This window comes from Phalacrocorax aristotelis, chromosome Z (genome assembly GCF_949628215.1).
Source record: "Phalacrocorax aristotelis chromosome Z, bGulAri2.1, whole genome shotgun sequence".
Taxonomy (NCBI): Eukaryota; Metazoa; Chordata; class Aves; order Suliformes; family Phalacrocoracidae; genus Phalacrocorax; species Phalacrocorax aristotelis.
The window spans coordinates 28,818,498-28,839,079 of NC_134311.1; the positions used below are offsets into that span (position 1 = coordinate 28,818,498).

General features: G+C 45.1%; 1 protein-coding gene across 3 annotated transcripts in view; it reads right to left on the reverse strand.

The window, feature by feature from the left end:
- PSD3 (pleckstrin and Sec7 domain containing 3) overlaps positions 1–20,582 on the reverse strand; it is a 110,659-nt gene that overhangs the window by 35,154 nt on the left and 54,923 nt on the right. For 2 of the 3 annotated variants that reach the window (XM_075079953.1, XM_075079952.1), the window contains exon 10: positions 1,484–1,527. In XM_075079953.1, the coding sequence (XP_074936054.1) occupies positions 1,484–1,527 (44 nt within the window). Of the gene's footprint in view, positions 1–1,483; positions 1,528–10,378; positions 10,921–20,582 lie in introns of those variants that run through there. The other variant, XM_075079954.1, reaches the window with a different exon arrangement.

Here is a 20,582-nt window from a genome sequence, read left to right on the forward strand (position 1 = left end):
TGCCACATCCCAGCCTTATTTAAGGAGGATTCTGATTTCTCCCGTTTCCAGGCTGCTCCCATTTTCCCCCAAACAGTTCATTAGCAAGAGATAAGGACTGGACTATGTAAATGTTGAGGCAGTCACTACCTATACAGGAGCAACCTATCTCATAAATCACCTTGACTGAAGCTCATGGGAGCAGAGCCAGGCATGAGCCAGTTCCCACCTGGAGGCTGCCCAAGTGTATTAGACACAGTATGGTCTCTTGCCAAGAGCTGGATGAAAATTCTGACATCAAGAAAGTCACATAATGGATTCTGCTGGGTCGAAAGTACCTGTGAGAGTGTCTTCAAAACAGCTCTGGTGTAGTGACCTGTAAGATTCACACAGCATATTCCAGGTCCAAGACACAGTCTGGGAAAATGTCTCCCACCATGCTTCTTATGAGGCTCATCAGAGATGGCACTTCTTGGTGATTCCCCTTACCACCACACCCTCCTCACTACTCTGACATTATCTAACACACTTCTGAATAGGGGCTGCAATCCCAGTTGGGACCAGCAGCCCTTGTAAGTGAGGATGTGCACACTAACAAGAAATTCATTTGGAGGTGATTAACTTAAAACAAGCAAGATCAGAAGCCAATGGGCCTGCAAGACCTATGGCACTTGTTAGGACTTCTAGCGCAAAAGGTGCACGAGCAAGCAGCCCAGACACACATTGTTCTCACAAAGGTGAGGTTTCAGATATGAAAATGCATGCAGGTAAACACCTTGTAGTGCCAAAATAGATAAAAGACATCATTCTTTTATTTTACACCAAAATCAACTGTTCTGCAAGCAACAAAATCTAAAGCAGACTGTTCTGCTATTTGCTGGCATACCTAGACTACATAAAACCTAAGCACAGAGAAATGTCAATTTAACACAGTCAGAAATTGAAGCTCCTTCTTGTCTGCAGTATTTCCGTAGTTAACAAGTGTTAGCCTGTTGAAAGCAGCTAAGGACAAGGAATATCAGACTTTGTCCAATTTATCATCTTTCATATTAGGTTGTTGTCAAGTTATCCATAATTAATCAGGAGACAAACCAAGACAATAAACCAACAGAAGGAAACTCAATCCACGACGTGTGTTCCTATTCAGTGGTCCTGACACAATGTACCAAAAGATAACGGCAGAAGTCAACTTCTGTTTTATTTATGTAGTCATAGAACAATAGAGGATTTAATTTCTCTCTTTTCAGGCTGAAGTTTCCTACTAAATGAAACATCCTCTTTCCTTACAAATGCAGTTGGCTTCTACCATTAACAACTCCCCTTGCTGGAGAAACAGATGAGGCAGTGTTGCCAGGTCATTCATTAACAGAAAAGCAAACTCATTACATACACTGGCTATCTTCTATAGGCTTTGGAGCCCACTCAGATGGTGACACAGGATGTATAAACAGTTTATGACACAGGTACTATATTTAAACTCCTAATTTCTATGCAGTATACTTACACTGCCCATTCCAGCTTCTCATTCTTGATTGAATTGTAGAGGGCCTGCAAAGGGAGAGAAATGAGATGGGATTATTGTTTGACCCCTGCTGCACATACATTAATATGCTGAGGAAAATTACCTAACTAATACCAGCAAGCGAGCTGTCGCTGATCAAGGAAGTATCATGTCTGCTCATGGTAATGAAAAAGTCTTGAGCAGAAATCTCATTTAAGAAAAAAAAAAAACCAAAATGCAGGGTTTGACATTACAGCCATTTTCTCATGCAGGTTTTTGGGGTTTGTGGTTTGGGTTTGGTTTTTTTTTTTTTTTGTAAATAACCCTGTTAAGTTTGCAAAAGCCACACGACTACAGCCTTGAAATTCAAGGTCCAATTTAATTCCTGATAATCAGTGAGATTTTTTTTTGTCACTGACTTTAATGGGGCCAAGATTTCACAATATAGGCTTAACTGTAAAACTATGCCAGAATAGCTATTCAGAGCTACTGAGCCTCACAGACACCTGAATGCTTCACCAGTCACACACCCAAACATAAACACATTCCATTTCTAAGTGCAAAACAGAAAATTAACAGTAACCAGCTTTCATGCTTGATGATCAATGTCTTGGACTGCTGCCTGCTAAGATCATTACTCTTGCAATTCATAGGAAAGATGCCAGTATGTTTGACACCAAAGGTCACAATTCTGTTGTTGATACCAGCCTGCAAATAAAAAGGGTCTGGAGGCTGACTTAAGCCTGCGTGTATATCAGACAGTTGGGATGGATTTGTTCTGAGGAAGTAAGGTACATCACTTGGGTAAGTGTATCTGATTTCAGCCCTCCAGTAGCTGATGAATACAATGGATAAATGCCTGGTATTACTACAAGCTAATGGAGTTCTTCAAATAGGCCACTTGACTCAAGTGAAGTATTTTGGTATGGAATGTCCCTGATTCTCACACTTATAATCCACATTTGTAATTTACCTTATATACATAGCTAGATTTACTCCCACTGGCACATAACTCCTACACAGCCTCAAAATATGTTAACGTGTAGAAGAACTGTTGATGCACATGATTACCAAAAAGTAGCACGTCAAGTATGAACAAGCCTGAAAATCACATACTATAATAGCTATGACACGCTCAGCAGAAACATTAGCATTTAAATAGCCTTAACTCTGACCCAAAACAAAAATAATTTGGAAAACTGAAGAATTGAAACTAGTTTTGTGCATATGCCACAGCTGAACTTGCAACAAGAATCCCATGAGCATATCCCACTGCTCATCCTGTGATCCACTGGTTCCTTTCCAAATCTTGCACAGTCTATTTGAAGATCTTAATATTCAGCTCTGTGAAAATCTGGCTCAACTGAACCATACACAAGCAGGTCAAACATACCGGTACAAATTGCCTCACGCTGATGGTACACATGCAGCAACTTTTAGTCACAGTGTACCATAGAAGTAGGTTTCTCAGAGCAACAGAACAGATATGACCACCAGGAGAAATCATCCCACATCCTACTTACATTGAGCCACCAAACAGAGGTCCCCACCACTAACAGGTCTTTGCTGCGCTACTTATAGCAATATCATGAAATATTTCCAATGCTGGGGTTTTCACTGTCTATTGCTATTTATCCTCTCTTCTCTAAACTTGTATAAGAAGCTCTGATCCAAAGGCAAACCGCCAGACAAAGGCAAAGGAAAGGGCATTGCTGGCAGTTTGTAGGCACTTTGCTTAATTTTCAGGTGAGAGCTATCAAGAGATTTTAAGACCACCCTGCAGGAAGAAAGCAAAAGAAAGGGCTAACATTTCTCCTACCATGCAGCCAGCAGAATTAGATGCCCCTCAATTCTTCTTCACAAGCCGATGCTGACACTGATTCCCTGGGGTTACCCATTATTTTCTATTAGGAGCCACTATGTTTCTAACGATTTGGCCAAAGCCCGCCTCTTATTCTTTGTTTTGTCTTCTTCTTCCTACTATGATTAAAATTTCCTCTTACATTTGGGGCTAGAAAATTAATTCCACACATAAGGCAAAGAGACTGCATTTTTTCCCCAGTTGCCTCCCCATTTTTTCAGAAGCAGCATTTTTTTCCCAGCTGGTTGGATGAGTTTTTGAAACATAGCAAAAGCCTGGCCTGGGGTATCAGAAATGCTTTTTGCTGCCCTCTGGCCCAAATGCCTACAAGATTGGTTCACAACCTCTGAAAACAAACACCTGCCCTGTGCAGTACTGCTTTATATGCAATTTTGCTGCTATGGAAGTCTCTTGGGATCACTACAGCCAAAGAGCAGGACATACAAAAGCAGTACTCCAGATTGGTGCGGGAACAACAAATGCCCCAGGGTTTTGCCTTGTGGGGTGACATGTGTTCATCCCTATCTTTACTAATAAGCCAGACTCAATCTTCCTTCTTTAGGGAGTAACAGACAGCAAACCAGTCATATGGCATGCATCTGACGAAGGACACAGTATCCCCCACAGAGCATCAAATATAGCCTCTCAGAAAGCCTCTGCTGTTTACAAAGATGAAAGACAAAACCCTAGAGAGTATCCACAGCGCGGGCAGCTGTATACAGGGCAGGTTTGGTGTGTCTACCAGACGTGTTCAGTGAGACCTCAGTGAGCACACCTCTCAAGGGATGGAGATACACGAGTTCTCCTGCCTGCTCTGTGACCCACCTCTCTAGCAGAGGCTGCTGCCAGGCTGTGCACTCACCGCTGTACTCACCAGCCTTTTAGAGCTGCTTTACATTCCTTCTCCAAAGCAATTTACACTTTAACATTCTCCCGATGTCTACTGGGTTCTTGCATGATCTAGAGAAGAAAAATTTCCTCCTCTCATGTTTTGCAACCAGTAGCAGACATGTACAGCCCAGCACCTGCTCTATCATTTATTTCATGGCTGTTTCCCAAGGCCCTGATTCAGACAGCAGCTCTTTTCAGTAGACATTTTTCCGGAGTGTTATTAAATCAAACAAACTTGGAGACAAGCACTTAAATGCCTCACTAAATAGCAACAAAATTGATCAGAGATTATGGTAGGGACATGACTTTCACCATACTTAACTAGCTGCAGGACAGGTTTTATTAACTCATGTTTTCTCTCTGGGAAATGGAAAAAAAAAAAAAACAAACCACAAAAAAACCCTCTGATTTAAAGCACTCTTACAGTTTGACAACAATCACAGCTTCTTACCTGCTAGCCTGGGAAGTGCTTGGGAAATTTGCTATCTAAGCCAGAAAACTGGAGGCTGGACCACAGCAGGGAATGACAGAATGAGTACTGCACGGCTCTCACCTTCCAAGCTGCACCGATACCACTTGGAAAGGGGAGAGACTTTCAACCTCTTTTGGCACCCAAGGCTACCATAGGCAGGATCCATACCCCCAGCTACCAACCACTCAGCAGTATCCAACTTCACTGCTTCGGCTCTTAAGCTCTATTATCCAGACCGCAAAAACCTACTCCTTACAAGCTTTGCCTTTTCTGAGAATTGCCGATCTCTGGGTGTACCACACCTGAGGCCTGGCGCTGCTCTAAGCTCCCTGGAGAAACAAATGCAGTTTTGAAGGAAGAATAGAAGAAATTAACTGCTGCATAAAACAAGATAGAAGGCAACATCCCAGACACCTTCCTTATTTTAATTCCAATGCTCTTCCTACAGCTCCAATTTGATCCTTAGCAGGCTGCAGTATAAAAAAAATTATATATTTGTGGGATTTGTTTGTTCATAAACTGGGCAAGAAACTTACACTGTCTTTTTTAAGCGGAAGCCTGTAGCTCTGTAAGAAGCTGTTGAATTCCTTCCCCATCTTCCCTTTGGTAAGCACGTAGGTCAACTAAAAATCCAGACTTTCACAAGCTCTCACCAGTTGGTGCTTTTATTCCAATTGGAAAGCGAAGCAAAACTATGCAGCGATTGCTTCTGAAAACTCCTGTTTATTCTACAAAGCTGCCAAGAAGAAAAAGGTCATTCACCATCCTCACCTCCCTCAAAACCTTGTCACATGCACAAACCATTGGACCCATTTAAACAGGCTGCTCTCAGCACCTGCCGGCTGCCAGCTATGCTGTGACTCAGCCTCTGCATGCAGAAGCCGTGAACAAAAGAAAGGCACAACCAGGTGTGCACATGGGGAAAAAGATGTAACGGATTACCCAGATACTCATCTCAGCAAATAATCTAGGGAACAAGTAGGCACAGGGTCCCCAAAGCCCAGCCAGCAGAATGCAAAAGGAACTGGTGCACGCTGTGAGCCCTTCGCTCAAAAGGGAACGTAGCGCTGGCTCTTGAAGCAGACTACTGACTTTCTGTACACAGTAGCCTATACAGAACAGCCTGCCAAGGGGGAAAGGAATACACTGCAGGAACTTCTTATACCTGCTCCATGCACAAAAGAGAAGGAGCCAGAAATGCCTGCCATAAGCAGCTAAAAAGGCAAAACCAAAAGCAAGTTCAGAGAGCCAGAAGGGATGACCCAGACTGTCTTCACCAGTTTTTGTTTCCCAGGCTCTCTGCTCACATGCAGTTGTACCCCAGTTTCTGGAGTCATTGTTGGGGAATGACCATCTGATCACTACAGGAGATGCCGCAGGTGGCTTTTGCAGTCCCCAGGACAGGGATGCACTTGTGCTCTCTGACCCAAGCCCCTGCCACCCTCCCCTGCAACCACTGTCAGAAGAAGCCCTGCCTGGGGAAATTCCTTCTTCACCTCCAGCTGGTAGTGGCACAGTTGACCCCAGGCAGCCAAGGAAGCCCCAGTCAAAACTCTGGGCAAAGCCATACACAGGCTTTGAAGTCAGAAGTGCTCAGTCAGAAGTTCAGCATCTCCCCCAGTCACTCAGCACCGGTCCATCAGCTCTGCCCCGGGACCACAGCAGTCAGCCAGGCACCAGCCCTGGCCTGCACCAAAAATGGTTTATTGGAGGGAGGAAAAACAAAAGTACCAGAAGCCTACAAAAATAGAACAGGTTGCAGAGGCAACAGATACCAGACACCACAGGTGTCTGCACGCAGTCCTGATAGGTGTTAATGTGCCCATCCTTTGCAGCTGGGTATGCCTCTGTGTCATGGCCTTCTGCCAGGTTTGGATGAGGTGCAACCCTTTGCTATGTACCACTCCCAGTCTGCTATTTAGATGATTACCTGAAGGATTGACCCTCCCCTAGAACTGCTGCTTGCATACAGATCTACAGTACTTCTCCATCTCCTATTTGCCACCCTCCCTCAAAATCCAGATCTGGAAATTTTCGTCTCCTCACGCACAGATCTGTAACACCTGGCGAGGCGAGGATAAGGACTCTGATCACTGAGTGCCTGTAGCTCCTTGCCAGGCTCAAAGCCCACATGCCCTCGATGTCTCACGCATTTTACCCCTTCTGACGAGGATGCAGCAAGGATGCCAGAGTAGTACCCCAGGAAGCCCGTGGGTTAGTGCACAGCATGGCATGTCTGCTGATATCACTCTCAATTTCAAATTCCACTGGTTTGTACAACAAACGTTCTTCTAACAAGCCGGCATACATTATTCATAAAACAGCACAGAGCTGTTCAGCAGCATATGGAACCGATGAATGTTGTTTTGGTGTGGGTGGAGATAGGGTTGATAGGAATGTTTTAGGGGGAAGGAAAGGAGATCATTTCACCCAGGGAATTTCAAGTGCGTCACCAACTGGAGGAGAACATTTCTAAGAGAAACTCCTCTGTTGAAAATCTGGTTTGTATGGAGAAGAGGGGGGAGGGGGAGAAAGAAAAAAGGAAGGAAAGATTGTGCCAGATATATTATTACAAAACAGAAAAGGATGGTTAGCTGAGGCTTCTAAGAGCCAAGAAATTAATGCCACACAAGAAACGCATCCTCTATAAAACTGATACATGGGGATTGCTAGAAAAGATTTGTCCTGTACTTGCTGGAGTGTTTCATCAATGTTACTGGTAAAGGCAGCATACTGAATTATAGGTGAACAGAGAAAAGGCTAGAGAAGTGTTTCTTGATAGTGGAGCACCTACACAGCCTATTTCAGAAATTGTTTTATTGGCCCTGTGCATTTGCAGGCAGGACAGGCAGAGGCACTCTGCAATTCAGTCCATGGCTGCAGGAAAACAGAGTCTGTCGGAAGGAGAGACTGCTGAGCACGCTGGGTCACAGAGACAATCCTAAGGTCCTCTGACTCACCTTGCATGCAGCCTGGCTTTGAGCCTACTCTCTCAAGAACAACACTACATCAATTCACAATATCCTTTTTGCAGGTTCTCCTACTGGCCTGAGGCCATGATACCTGCCGATAATACACACCCGGAGGCATCACCTAGTGGAGCCTGTATACGTGTGTGTATATGTGTATATATGTGCGCACAGAAGCACTACTTGATGTTTTTCAGGGAGATGATGGGTCCTTGGGCTACCTAGCTTCTTTGACACTGGCAGCAGGCAGAGCTCATACGCAAGCACCATGTTGATGCCTTGTTCATACTGGCTAGAGCATAAGCATATGTAATACTCTCTAGCTCAGCAAAATAGGCTGAGTCACATAAGTGCAAAGTATCAGAGGGGTATGTTTCTGAGGCACAAATGGGTTAAATGTGTCTCCTGCCCTAAGTCAGCTGAAGCAGTCACAGAAGCAGGACTTGAGCATTGCAATTACTTTGTATGGGGAGCAGATAAAATACAGGGCAGTCCAGAGACAAAAGGGGAAACACCCACAGAAATATGGAAGAGGATAAGTCTACAAATCAAGGCCTACTCAAGACTCAGGGTATCTACACAGCACCATTGGCCAGAAAGCACAGCCTGGAACTGAAGACATTTCATGAGAGGTGATGTACAAGCACATACTCAGAGACTTACACTGATAAGAAGACCTCCTTTGCAACACTACTCATTGGCAACAACTTCCAGGTCTCTTCTTCCAACACAACAGAAGAGCTAAAGCTCAAATATAAATCAGTTCTCTAAATCAATGATATCTTAGCAGAATAGATGGGCAGACAAAGAACAGAAGGGGGAACAGACATATGGAAACAACAGAGCTGCCCAAAATCACAAGACCAATCAGTGGCAGAGCCACTTGTCATCTTGTCTATTGGGCAGGCGTCACTGATGGGCATCTAGGTATCTTCTCAGCCCTCCACAACACAGCTCTTACAGATCTTAGATGCTCCACAGACACAAATACATTTGTACGAAATAAGGACACTCTACTACAATAAAAACAAAGCTGCTGTATGCTTCCCAACTTACTGAGCTAGGAAGGAGGAGAAGTGGATATCTCTCACACAATAACCTACAGCACTCAGGAGGCAGAAATGTGAATTCCACAGAGGGACGAACATAGAGCATTCATTACTACAGTAGCTGACTGTGTCAGACACCATCCCCGGGAGAAATCTCTGCCCTGAGGACATTACACCATGCATACACAGCAGACACAAAGCCTGGGAGAGGGAACAGAGGTACAGAGATTAAGCAATTCACCCAATGACAGAAGACCCAAGTTTCTGCCATATGCAGACGCTTTTAATACATAAATCTTCCCACTGATACCATGCAATTATCCCCACGCCTCGGGTGAAAGCGATCATAAGAGCAGGGTCCCAGAGCACCTGCAAGATGCAGCTTTTACTTTGGCATTTGCTGGAGTAGCAACAGCCCAGAATGATGCCCATGCTATTTCTCTACCTCAACCTTAGAAGTACACTATTTCTTAGTTATGGTCAGTAAGACCCTCAAAACAGAGGTTCCTGAAACGGGACTGAATACAATACTTCATTTATTTCTATTTGCATTACTCTGATTAAAGCTCTGCAGCTGAGGCTCTGAAATACCATACAACCTGTAAACTGGCGGAGAGTGATCTGCTAGGAACTACTGTGCACCATTGGGATCATTTCACCATAGCAGAGGAGGTTTCTCTTAGGACACATACAAGATTTAGAAAACAGACAGGACGGGAAGATCCTTGTATGTGCCTGCTTGTTGGCATGCACGTGGACCCAAGACATGGTTAAATGTCTTTGGCTGATGCTCTGAGGTATCTCTGCCTTGTTCAACACACCTTTGCAAATGGTTATATCTTCTAATCCCAAGGCAGAATCAATTTGCAACAGGAATTAAATTAGAGGCATATTCAGTCACTGCATAAAGTTCATCCAACCCTTGGAGACACAGGGCACCTTTGGGAGGGAGACGTCTATGAAAGCTCTTGCCAGGGGTTCCCAGGTGCCCCTCCGTTATTGAGCGGGAACAGGGAATGAGGAAAGAAGTGATACTGCATGGGGTGGGGGTTGCTTGCCCACGAACAGAACAACTGGGCTGGGCGAGGAGACGCTGCACACAGCCAGTGAAGCAGCTGGGCATAGCCTGGGCTACCAACCATTACAATACACTAATGTATTCCTATAAATGCATAAGTGACACCTTCCTAATAAATACTTGATGGCAATATTTAATCATGCATGCAAGTGAGATGATATTTTTACAGCACCCACACTTACTAAACCACAGAGCTAGAGAGAAGGAACAAAAACTATTTTTCTATGGAAAATAATTGTCATTAAACAGATAATCCCAAGGACATCACTTGCCAACTCCGGCACCTTTCCTGAGAGCAGAGCTCCGATTAGCATTCTCACTAGCAAGTTTCCACTGTTTACTATTGCAGCAAGCTCAGTGACAGGGCATTCCTCTAAGACCCAATCACTATCACACACCAGACCTTTTTCACCTTCAAGTCTCTCCTCAAGCATAGACATGTTTTTTTCTGATCTGACAAAAATTCTATGATCACTGCAGATCATCCAGAGCCCTTAATTCCTGCAGAGCATAACCTTTTCAACAACACAACCTCCACTCCTAGCAAAGAGAAACACTATGAATATTTAGTTATTTACCTTGCTTTCCTTAGTAGAAAACTCAGAGGAGTTGGAGATTTTCATAGATTTTGACCGATGGGACTGCCGCCAGAGAGATTCTTCCCGGGAATATTTCACCGAACCTGTGGCTCTCACCCGGACTTTGCTGGTGCTCTGAACACTGTTAACTCCGATCATTTCCAAAAGTGAGTGTATGGGATGCGGGAGAAGAAAGCTAATGGCACTTCCCAATCCCCTACAAAGGAACTGGAAAATGATATGTCTAGAGAGCCCAGGCTCAAGCAATCAGTGTTTGCTTAAAGCGCACTAGGCTGTTTTCTCCAGCATCTTCAGGCACACTGTTTGGAGCCAGCCTGATTGTTCCAGGCATTGCTCACGTCACTGGACAGGAGAAAAAAAAAAAAAAAAAAAAAAAAAGAGGCTGACAGAAACTCCTCCCCTGCTCCACTCCCCTCTAGCATCAACTCCCCCTTCATACACACACCGACAGCAAAAGGGAGAGAGGTGGAGAGAAAGATGCTGGAACAAATGCCAGCAGATCAAGCAAGAGATTCATTTTCAGTTCACACGGCCACACTTCCCTGCCTGCAACAGTCTGCCATACTCATTACTGCCTGCAATAACAAAGGACACCGTGAAAAGAGTCTTCAATCATCTGCCAGCTACAGGCTTCTGGATGTGAGAAATACTGATGGATTCCCAAAGCACTGGCGAAAGAAGTGAAAACCCACAGCACTATAACGAAGTTCTGGCAAGCCCCAGAGAGATGCCCCAGCAAATTTCCACAACTCTAAGCATTTGCAATCATTAGCCAGATCCCTTGGGGTGGCTTCCCAGGGAGCAAGGGAGAGCAAGGCCACCTTCACGCACTAAGAGGGGTTTAGGGGAAAAGAGGTGACTTTCCCAAGGTGACCAGTGCAAACCAATGGCAGAGCTGTGAGCAAGCAGCTGGGGACCTATCTCCCTCCATCAGCATCCAGGAGAGCTGTAGCTGTACCCCTCCGTGAGGAAACCACACGCTCCAGCGGCTGACCCCACCAGCATGCTGCTCTCGAGCGGTACCCTGTTCCTCCCTAGTGGGAAACCCACACCACCCAGCAGTGGGAGGGCCACTGCCATGGCTCACGTGTGCTGGAAGCACTGCTCCAACCCACTCGAGCCAGCTCCAAGGGTCAGGCACGCTCCTGGCGCCTGGAGCCACTCTCCCCCTCGCAGAGGGCGAAGGGAGGCCGGCGCCAATGGCAGCCGGCACTCTTACCAGAGGTGGATGCTTCATATAAGGGGAGAGAGAGATGTTTACCTCAATGTTGCAAAACCACCATCATTTCTGGCTCCTGGAGACCCAGAGCACCGCAGACTGCATTGCCATGGCAACTTGTTCCGATGAGAGAGAGCTCTGCTCTGCTCAGCACCGGGTCATGGCAGCTACCGGCACATGCTGGGGCAGAAGTGGACAATGGGGACATCATCCTGAACCCTGAAGAGGCAAACAGCTTGTGCAGAGGGAGCACGAGGAGCTGGAACACTGTGTGGCACAGGGACCTCACTGCAGGCGAACACCAGGTTCAGCAACCTGCCCCATGCCGCCAGCCCACCAGGCAGGGCACGGCCAGCAGCAGCAGGGTCACAGTCTGCGAGGACAACAGAGCCTCCTGTCCCACTTGCACTGTGACGCACAGGGAACAGCAAATCTGCACATGTGGCCAGGCACGAGGGGTCGTTGCCCTGGCACACTAGCACGAACGTCCCACACTGCAACCCATCAGGCAGCCAAAGGCTGGGTGAAGGGGCTCCAGCCCCCATTCACACATGACTCCCATTCAGTGTCAGCTGAGCCATGTTAAGGCAGAGCGAGAGTTTGCTCACCCAATATCACATGTGTGACAGCACCCTGGAATAGATAAGCAGCAGATTAATTGAGTGGGCTTTTCCCCTGGTTACACCTTCCCAGCCTCTTGCGATCAGGGATTTACATCCTTAGTGGGCAAATGACTAGAGAGCCACATAATCAGTCTAGTACATTTTTACTCATCAAAGACATTGCTGCCTCCCCAGTATGCAGCAGCTCTTCAGCCAGCAGTCACCCGTCGCTAGTGTTACCCCCACGTATGCTACAGATATAAACCCTGCCCACAGATTGCAATCGTTGTGGACCATGCTGAAGTAAAAGGGTCAGCAGAACAGGGAACAAGGGACCTAAGTATCAATATAAAAACCGTTCCTGGGGTGACAAACTTCTGATTCCCCAGAGGTCCTGCCTCTGCCCTGCCTGAGGTACAGACCTCTTTCCACCTGGCAGACAAGCAAAATGCATTCTCACTTCCATGACGGTCAGGTCTAGCAAGCCCACCCCAATCTCACACATTAAGATCAAATCCCTGACATGTTCCAGCCTTTTTACACAAACCTGTCATTGCTAGGTAGTACCTGAAGGAACAGAGGACTTTTTTTCTCTGGCAACAAGAAATTGCACGCTCTAAGTTACTTGTGCCACTTCCCAGAAAAGGTTTTATGTTACTTAACCCATCTGAAATTATCCGCTGCTAGTGGAAAAGCTTTTCAAAGAAACTCTCTTCTTAGAGGAAATTTTCAATGCAATCAAACAGCTCCAGATGAGCTAAGCAGCAGGTCCCGACAGGTGCTACGTAAATGGCCACAAATCATTCCCTATCCTACCAGTCCCCTGCCTAGCAGATTATTCTTGCTCTGGATTTATAAGGCCACCTCCCCCAGCACCCTCAACACATCTGAAATAATTATATTCCCTAAATATCACACACAGACCTAGGTCAATGTGAATTACGCAGAGCAATTTCATTATTGAACACAAGCTGGACTGAATCACAGCAACATTTCTCTTCTGTTGCCCACAGCACAGCACCATCGCTGCTGCCTAAGTGCAGCAGTTCTCCACCTAGCATCCTCTGAGCTGAGGTTAGCAGATCCTCAGGCAGGACAGGAATCTTAATTCATGAGGGAACAGGTTGGGTCCAGCTGTAACCAAGCGGCAGTCCAAAACGCCAAAGGTGACAGGCTGCATCTTGTTCAATTTTTTTTCCAGTGGAGTATGGAAAACACTTCTCTCTCAGCTCACACTCTCCAAAAGAGAGAGCCTCCTGAGATCATGCCTTAAATGTCTTCAGCTCAAGGATTCAGCTCAGATTTCATCAGTGCCCCTGATTTTCATCTACAAGTGATAATACAATCTTGTGCCAGTAGCCCTGTATACACAGTAACTGTCTTCTTCTGGAGAAAGATCACTCTTCAACATTAGAGAAATCCCACCATTTTAGAAATTAGCATGCACACAGGACTGATTTCTGTCTGTAACTGAGCAACAGGGATTTCTGAGGGAGAAGTGGGTTGTTAACATAAATAGAGGGATAGAAGGGATTTTTTGAAAGAGGGGCTGATATAGCTGTGCAATATCAGAAAAATCAAAGCTGTCCACACCCAGGGGACTTTCCAGGTGTGTCAAGAAGCCATGATCTTCCCTTTGATCAGAGGCTAGCAAAGAGGTGGGGGTGAAGGGGCAGAATGCAGATATTCAGTCAGTCAGTATTTAGTCTGAGCAGTGCAGTGACACCACTGGGGTGACCAAAAGGACGGCGACCCATAAACCAGCAGGAGAATTTGAAACTTTGGGAAAACAGATGCAGGAGGAGAAAACCAGAGTCTCTACTATTCCTTCCACCTCACCTTTTTAAAGCAATCAAAAAACTTTTCACCTGTCACATGCACTAATACCAGCCACAGAGGAAACAGGCAGCCATTCCAACTTGTTGTGCAATAAGGTCCTTCTCTTCCTCCCACTGGTCGTTTCCCCACGAGGCCAAACATACTCAGTCCTTGCTTGGTCCTCCTAACATCATTCAGCAAATCAACAACAAAAGAAGAAAAGCTGTGGAATTCAAAGTGAAATCAATACTGGCTTTTAGGGACCAAACCCAAGGACCATGTTGTTGTGTTTGAAGAACTCCAATGTCCTCACACAAAGCCACAAGAATCCATTAGCGTCATTCAAGCCTGATCCTAGTGACAAAAATACCAACAACAAAAGCCAACAAAATACATAAACACCACCACCACCCCCAATTACCTGAAATATACTCTCAAGAGCCAGTAACATATTTGTGTAGCACAGAAAAGCCGCACTATTTAACGCTGGTATTAAATACTATTCGTTAAATAAACAACATTAAATGTTTCGTAAGATTGCTTTCCGTCTTCCTTCGTCCTTGTTTTTTTCTTCTCCCCAAAACAGACAAGTAGGGGAAAGTTAATTCTGCTGGATAAGCTACTCATACACGTCGGCTACAGAGCTAGAGCTCAACAACTGATCAACAGTAACATTATTGAACTGACATTCCTGTGATATTAAGATAATAATTTCTGAGGTCTGCTGACCAGGGGAAGTTGACAATCAAGATTAAATCTAAATGCCTCCAACTGCCATCCCTGTAAACAGCAGAAATACCAGAGGAACCACTTCATTTTTACATGCATAAGCAACCAGGTCAACAGGACCCTACCAGGGTAACATCAGGTATAGTGGGAGAATGATGGATATTGGCAGAAAATTTCAAAATTATTAACCAAATTTATCCACCTAGCTTTCCCCATGAGAGACTCCCATTCACCACCAACCACAATACATTATTACCAGACATTTACAGAGATGCTGGGTTTTATCCCAATCTGAATTTACCAGCAAAAAAACCACCTGTTGATGTCTTTGAGAAAGACTCTTTCATTTTCTTGTGGTTTATATTGTAGTACGTACACCTGTGCTATAGGCTCTGAAGGAATCTCTGGGGATCACTCTGATTTCCCTTACAATATGGAAAGTAATCCTTACAATGGAAAATGGTCAAATTACTACAGCCCAAAGCTATCCCATGTCAATTAGGCTATTGTAGCTGCATAAGCATGTGCTTTTATACCACCTCAACCATGAAGCAAAGCACATCAACTCATAGCACTAGGAAAACATGAGCATTGCTCCTATGACCCCACGAGGGCAACTGAAGTCTGTTTTATTTTACGTGAGAAGCAGGCTAAAAGCACATGCACAACCAGCTGGCTTGTGGTCAGACACAAATCTTCGCTACTGGCTTTTTCAGGGGATGTAAATCTGCCCCTAAAAGTGAGCAGAGTCACAAACCATATTGGCTGGTGGAAGACCAAATCAATCCTGATATCTCTGTACCTCTCTGGGATCCATGCTGCATGTTGAGCCAGAAGAACCCACTCCTAAGTGCCCTGCTGAGAATGGTGGGAGACTATAGGTTTAATGAAAACAAGCTCTTTGATAACAACAGGGATGCAAAGAAACCATGCCTCCTTTATTCTGATCAGCATTGCAAGTGCAGAGATGCCATTACCCATCTTCATTTTCTTGCACATGTTGTGTTTCCTGGCAAAGCGCTATAGTCTCCAGGGGAAAAAGTTTCTCCCCTTGCATTCCTCCTTTTGGGAACTATCATCTACTACCAACAGGGCTGACAGAAATTAATTGAGTCACATAGTAGGCACCAACTAACACAGACCACCAAGTTCCTTAAGTTAAACCTGCCAAATGTAGCTACAGAAAACGGCAGCACCTTGAACAAATCCATAAAAGCACCAAAAACCTACAATTCTGCACAGCTGTGATAGAACCCCACAGGGAGATGAACCAAGCACTGGTGCAAAGCCTACCACTCTCTCAGATCAGCTGCAAACAACCCCTGCCTCTGTCCCTTCAGTGAGCGTGCTTAGAGTCAACAGCACCAAAATAAACCCCGCATGCCACCCAGCACTCCCCCAGAGATGTGCATAAAAAAAGAAAAACAACCACCCTTCAATGCTTCCCTCTGATTCAGACACCAAACACTAACAACAACAGAAAGGAAAAAGGGAGGAAAAGGAAAAAGGAAAAAGGGAGGAAACAAAAAAAATCCAAGCTGAGAGCCACACATGTTTCTCGTGGGTGTCACCTGCAGTTGCAAGCATTGCACCAAGGAAGGAGCAGCTCCATGGGGGGAACAGGCATAACCTTTGATATCCCTTTCCTCCACAAATATAGGTACCTGTGTAGTGATGGCCAGCTGTCTTGCCCCAAAAGCAGGAGAAATCCTTCCTAACCCTCACGACTACTGCCAGAAGCTGTCTGCAGCAGGGCAGAAAATCAGTGGCTTGGATTTGCCACCTATTTGCAGTGTTTCTACCAGGATCTTACGTATACTTCATCACCCAAGGAAGCATGACCTCAGAAGGAAACTGAATGTTCCGTTTTACATCACAGGAAAGGAAGAAGAAAAAATAAATCACAATTTAAGGAGCAACGTAGCTGTCTTTCTTGAAAGAAAACACTGTAAGTGGGTCAGAGAGAGAATAGACCAATGTCATTTGAAAAGTGTGATGACAAACAGAAGGAAGGAATACCAAAGATTTATATAGCAATAATTCTAAAACTGGTAGAAGTAATGTTTTCTCCTCTTCTCTCTTTTTTTTTTTTTTTAAATATGGTATAAATTATATTCCTACTCCTCCTTCCCTCGAGTTGCAGCACAGAACTTAAATTTCAAGCAGATCAGTGGGTGGAAGATCAAAGAATGTTTTTCAGAATTTGTTTTCTACCTACATAGAGGTGGGAGTAATATGTCATAGGGACCAAAATGTATGTGTGACATTGTATTAGAGATTTCCCAGCTTGAAAAGAGCCCCAAATTCCTCTTTTAAAGTGTCAGAGTGCATCATTCCTGGAGACTACCAGTCTGACAGCACAAAAAATGGGAAGCTCTGAACAGTGACAATCATCCTCAGGAGCTGCTAAGCAAATTCCATTAAACCAGGGGACTACTGACAGCCTTGGCTATCTGACAGGCTCTAGAAGCGAAACATCAAATGATTTGCTTGCCTGATCAACCTGGACAAGACACTATGGAGATCTTGCCTCCACAGATAAAAATTAAACCCCCAAACATTCATTAGGAGCCTGGTATTGAGCCACATAATTGCAGCTAGTAGTAATGGAAATTCTTAGCTGACTCTGCTTGGGTTTCACTCCTATCTGACACAAAAGCCTGGTGGGCTAGGTGAGATCTTTTGAATAACAATCAGAAAGCAAAGAGATGAAAGGTTGGAGGAGCAAAAATAACTCGGAGAAATGCAGATCATGAAAGCAGAAACAGGCCTGTCCTGTAATGGCTGCTTCCTAGCAAGATAAGCAATCCCTACTACCACCCCTAGACCACACAGACTATTCCTGCATCACCATTACAAAATTTTATGTTTTAAGCCTTTTCTAAAGTTCTACTTTCTCTGCTTAGGGACAGAGAGTTGGTAGAGAGCATCAGGCTTTTGCTACTATCTTATGTTGCTTTTCTTGACAAAATACCTGGGCTTATTTGACTTGAGAAAAGTGCACAGATTTCAGATTTTTCCCTTTATAGGGACTGAAGCAAGTTCCTGGAACACAAAAAGAAAATGCATTTGCATTGCAACAGAGCAGGGGGATGTCAGGATTTCCGTTACTCATGGGACCCAAAGCAATGGATCTACCATCATAACCTGGTTTAATTAACAGTTCTGCATGGGCATGCTTTGTTTGGCTGGTTATTACTCTTAGACAGGACAAATGACAACACCCAAAAAATCGCAAGCCAAAGGAAACAAAGGTTATCGCAGCAGGAAGGTTCACCCTGAGGATGGAGAGGAGTGAAGACAAGCCAGGTGTTCCCTTCAGTCACTATGGCTCTGTGGCCCTTTGGAGAGCAAAAGGAAAGTATGCTTTTGCAAACAACTGTTTAAGACAAGGAATAATGGTTTTATCCTGCATTCCCTGATTTTTATACTGCCAGATTAACTCTGTTGTCTCCTAGCAGCTGAAAGGGGCCTTCAGTAACAGATCTTTCATTTTAAACAGATAAGAAATGGCTGTCCCAGAAACATTATCCCAACAGAAATATTTTTAACAGGAAAAACTTCATTTTGGGGGAGAAACAAGGAGGCAAACCCTCTTCCTGCTGAGCAAAGCTCTGGCTTCTTTAGTGGATCACAGACACTTGGTCCCCTCCACCCCCCTCCTCTGCCCGCAGCCGCAGGGTGCTCCAGCAGTCAACGCTGTCCTCCTGGGGCCCTTCTACCATGCTGCCGCATGCTCCCGTCTCCCCGAATTCATCAGGCTCCCACCTCCATTCAGCAGTACCAGGAAGGTGGGAATTTCTTGCCAAAGAGCCTCAGCCGTGAAATGGAGGAAGCGTAGATGGTGCAGATGAGAACAATGAGGGTGTACACAGCAGCGTGATTAGTGTGATTTCCTCTGTGTAAATGGGGCAGGGGGAAGTTAGCCACCTGATGCTCACTCCCTTCTCTCTGCTAAATACCTGAAATGATTCGAATGGGTGAAGCAAGGTGCCAGTAATGCTCTTTAAACAGAGTGCTTACTTTGAAGGGCTTTTAAAGAGAAAAAGACTAAAAAAAAAAGACAGGAGGTAGAAAGATAGTGGCAAAAAAAAAATATCCTTAATTAAAGTGCAGGGAACTGACAGCAAAATGAGATAAACCCTACCTTGCATCTTCTATAGGAAATGACATATCCCAGCAATCCTGATCAAGAATTCAGATCATTTAGTAAATTAAGGGGGATTGGTCCTTCAGAAGAGTTCAGCACCAGCAACTCCCACTTAATTTGGTCACTTCATTACAGTGCTTCTCCAGGACATAAGGCCTAGCCAAAAAACAGCCTTTAAGAAAACAGATCTTTTACACAGGACAGACATCTTACCTCCATCAGCAGCCCCTGCCGTCCCAGGTCCTTCATCATGATGGATAGGGTCCCCAACAGCATGATGGATCAGAAAAGAGCTACCACCTCCTACCAGAAGACACACAGCCAGCTACAAACCCCTCACATGAGCACTGTGTTCATGTCATGGGGAACACACCCACCAGTGTTAGCCCACGTCATAGGTTAGGTGATGCCCTTGAGTCCATGGATGAGGTACCTCGGACACTGCAGATACAGAGGACATTTACTTATGCAGGACAATATGGGCAGGTGGTACGTAGCACACTGCCTAACAACACAGTACCCTTCCCGAGACACTGCCTAACCAAAGCAGGGATCCATTTCCTCAGATGCCACTCCTTGAAGGCTCTGTGGGCCAGGGCAGACATTTTCTCTCCTTGAGTGAGGCAGGCCGCATCACTGCCACTTTACTTGAGTGGAGTCTTGTACACCTTGCCACAAGGTGACAAGAGGAAGACACAGTGGCCAGCACTTCATTCATGGGGACTGCACTGCCTACAGGAAATTAAGCCAGCGTGCACAGCCAAAATTAGGCTCTTTCCAAGCCATTCTCCTCCTCTTCTCATTCCAGACAATCTCATTAAGCTCAGCTTTGAAGAGAGCTATGGTCATGTAATGCAAACCCAGAGCATCATCAGTGAAGATGGTATCACTGCACCAAATTAAAGCTGGCATAAGCACAGGAAGAAGGAACCAGCCTGCAGATAAACTGCTCCTACGCTGTAGTCATGAGTTTCCTGACATTGCCCCAGACTGATTTCATTTCCCTTCCAAGCAGGGAGACCCTAGCCATGGCCTCCCTTTCTATAGGAATAAACAATGGTCTCTGGTCATGACTCTCTTAGGCTAACAACCCACAGATTGGACTTAGTTGTTTTAACTGTTTCTGATGTGTTCGGCTCTCACTCATGGTGGTGCTGCATCTCTCCTCCAGCTTCCCTCACCATCTGCAGCAGCACCTGTGGAAGCTAATCCAGGATGTCAGGCACATTCACTCTGAGGAGATGAGTGCTGCAACTGGGTCTCTTTGTCTCTTTCAGTCCTGGTAAACCTGTCACTCATCTCCACCTGTAAATGCTGGTAACTGCGTGATTCATCATCAACCTTAGGAGCAAGCACTGAGCCCATCCACAGCAGAGTACTGCTTTGCTAACTAGAACATGGGCAGTCATAACTCTTGGTATTTAGCACTCTTTCCAGGGCTTCAACTCACCAGGACAAAAGGACCTTTGCTACAGGAAAGTATAAGTTCAAAGCTGAAACTCAGATCACCTTGCCTGATCACAGCTTGACACAACACAAAATTATTTGTGTGCTTGGAGTTTGACAGCTCAAAGTCAAAGGACAGGAGTTTCAGAAAGTTTTCTTGCCTTTGAAAAATATCACTTTCATCACCATTAATCTGCCTGGATTTAACAGACCTCACTC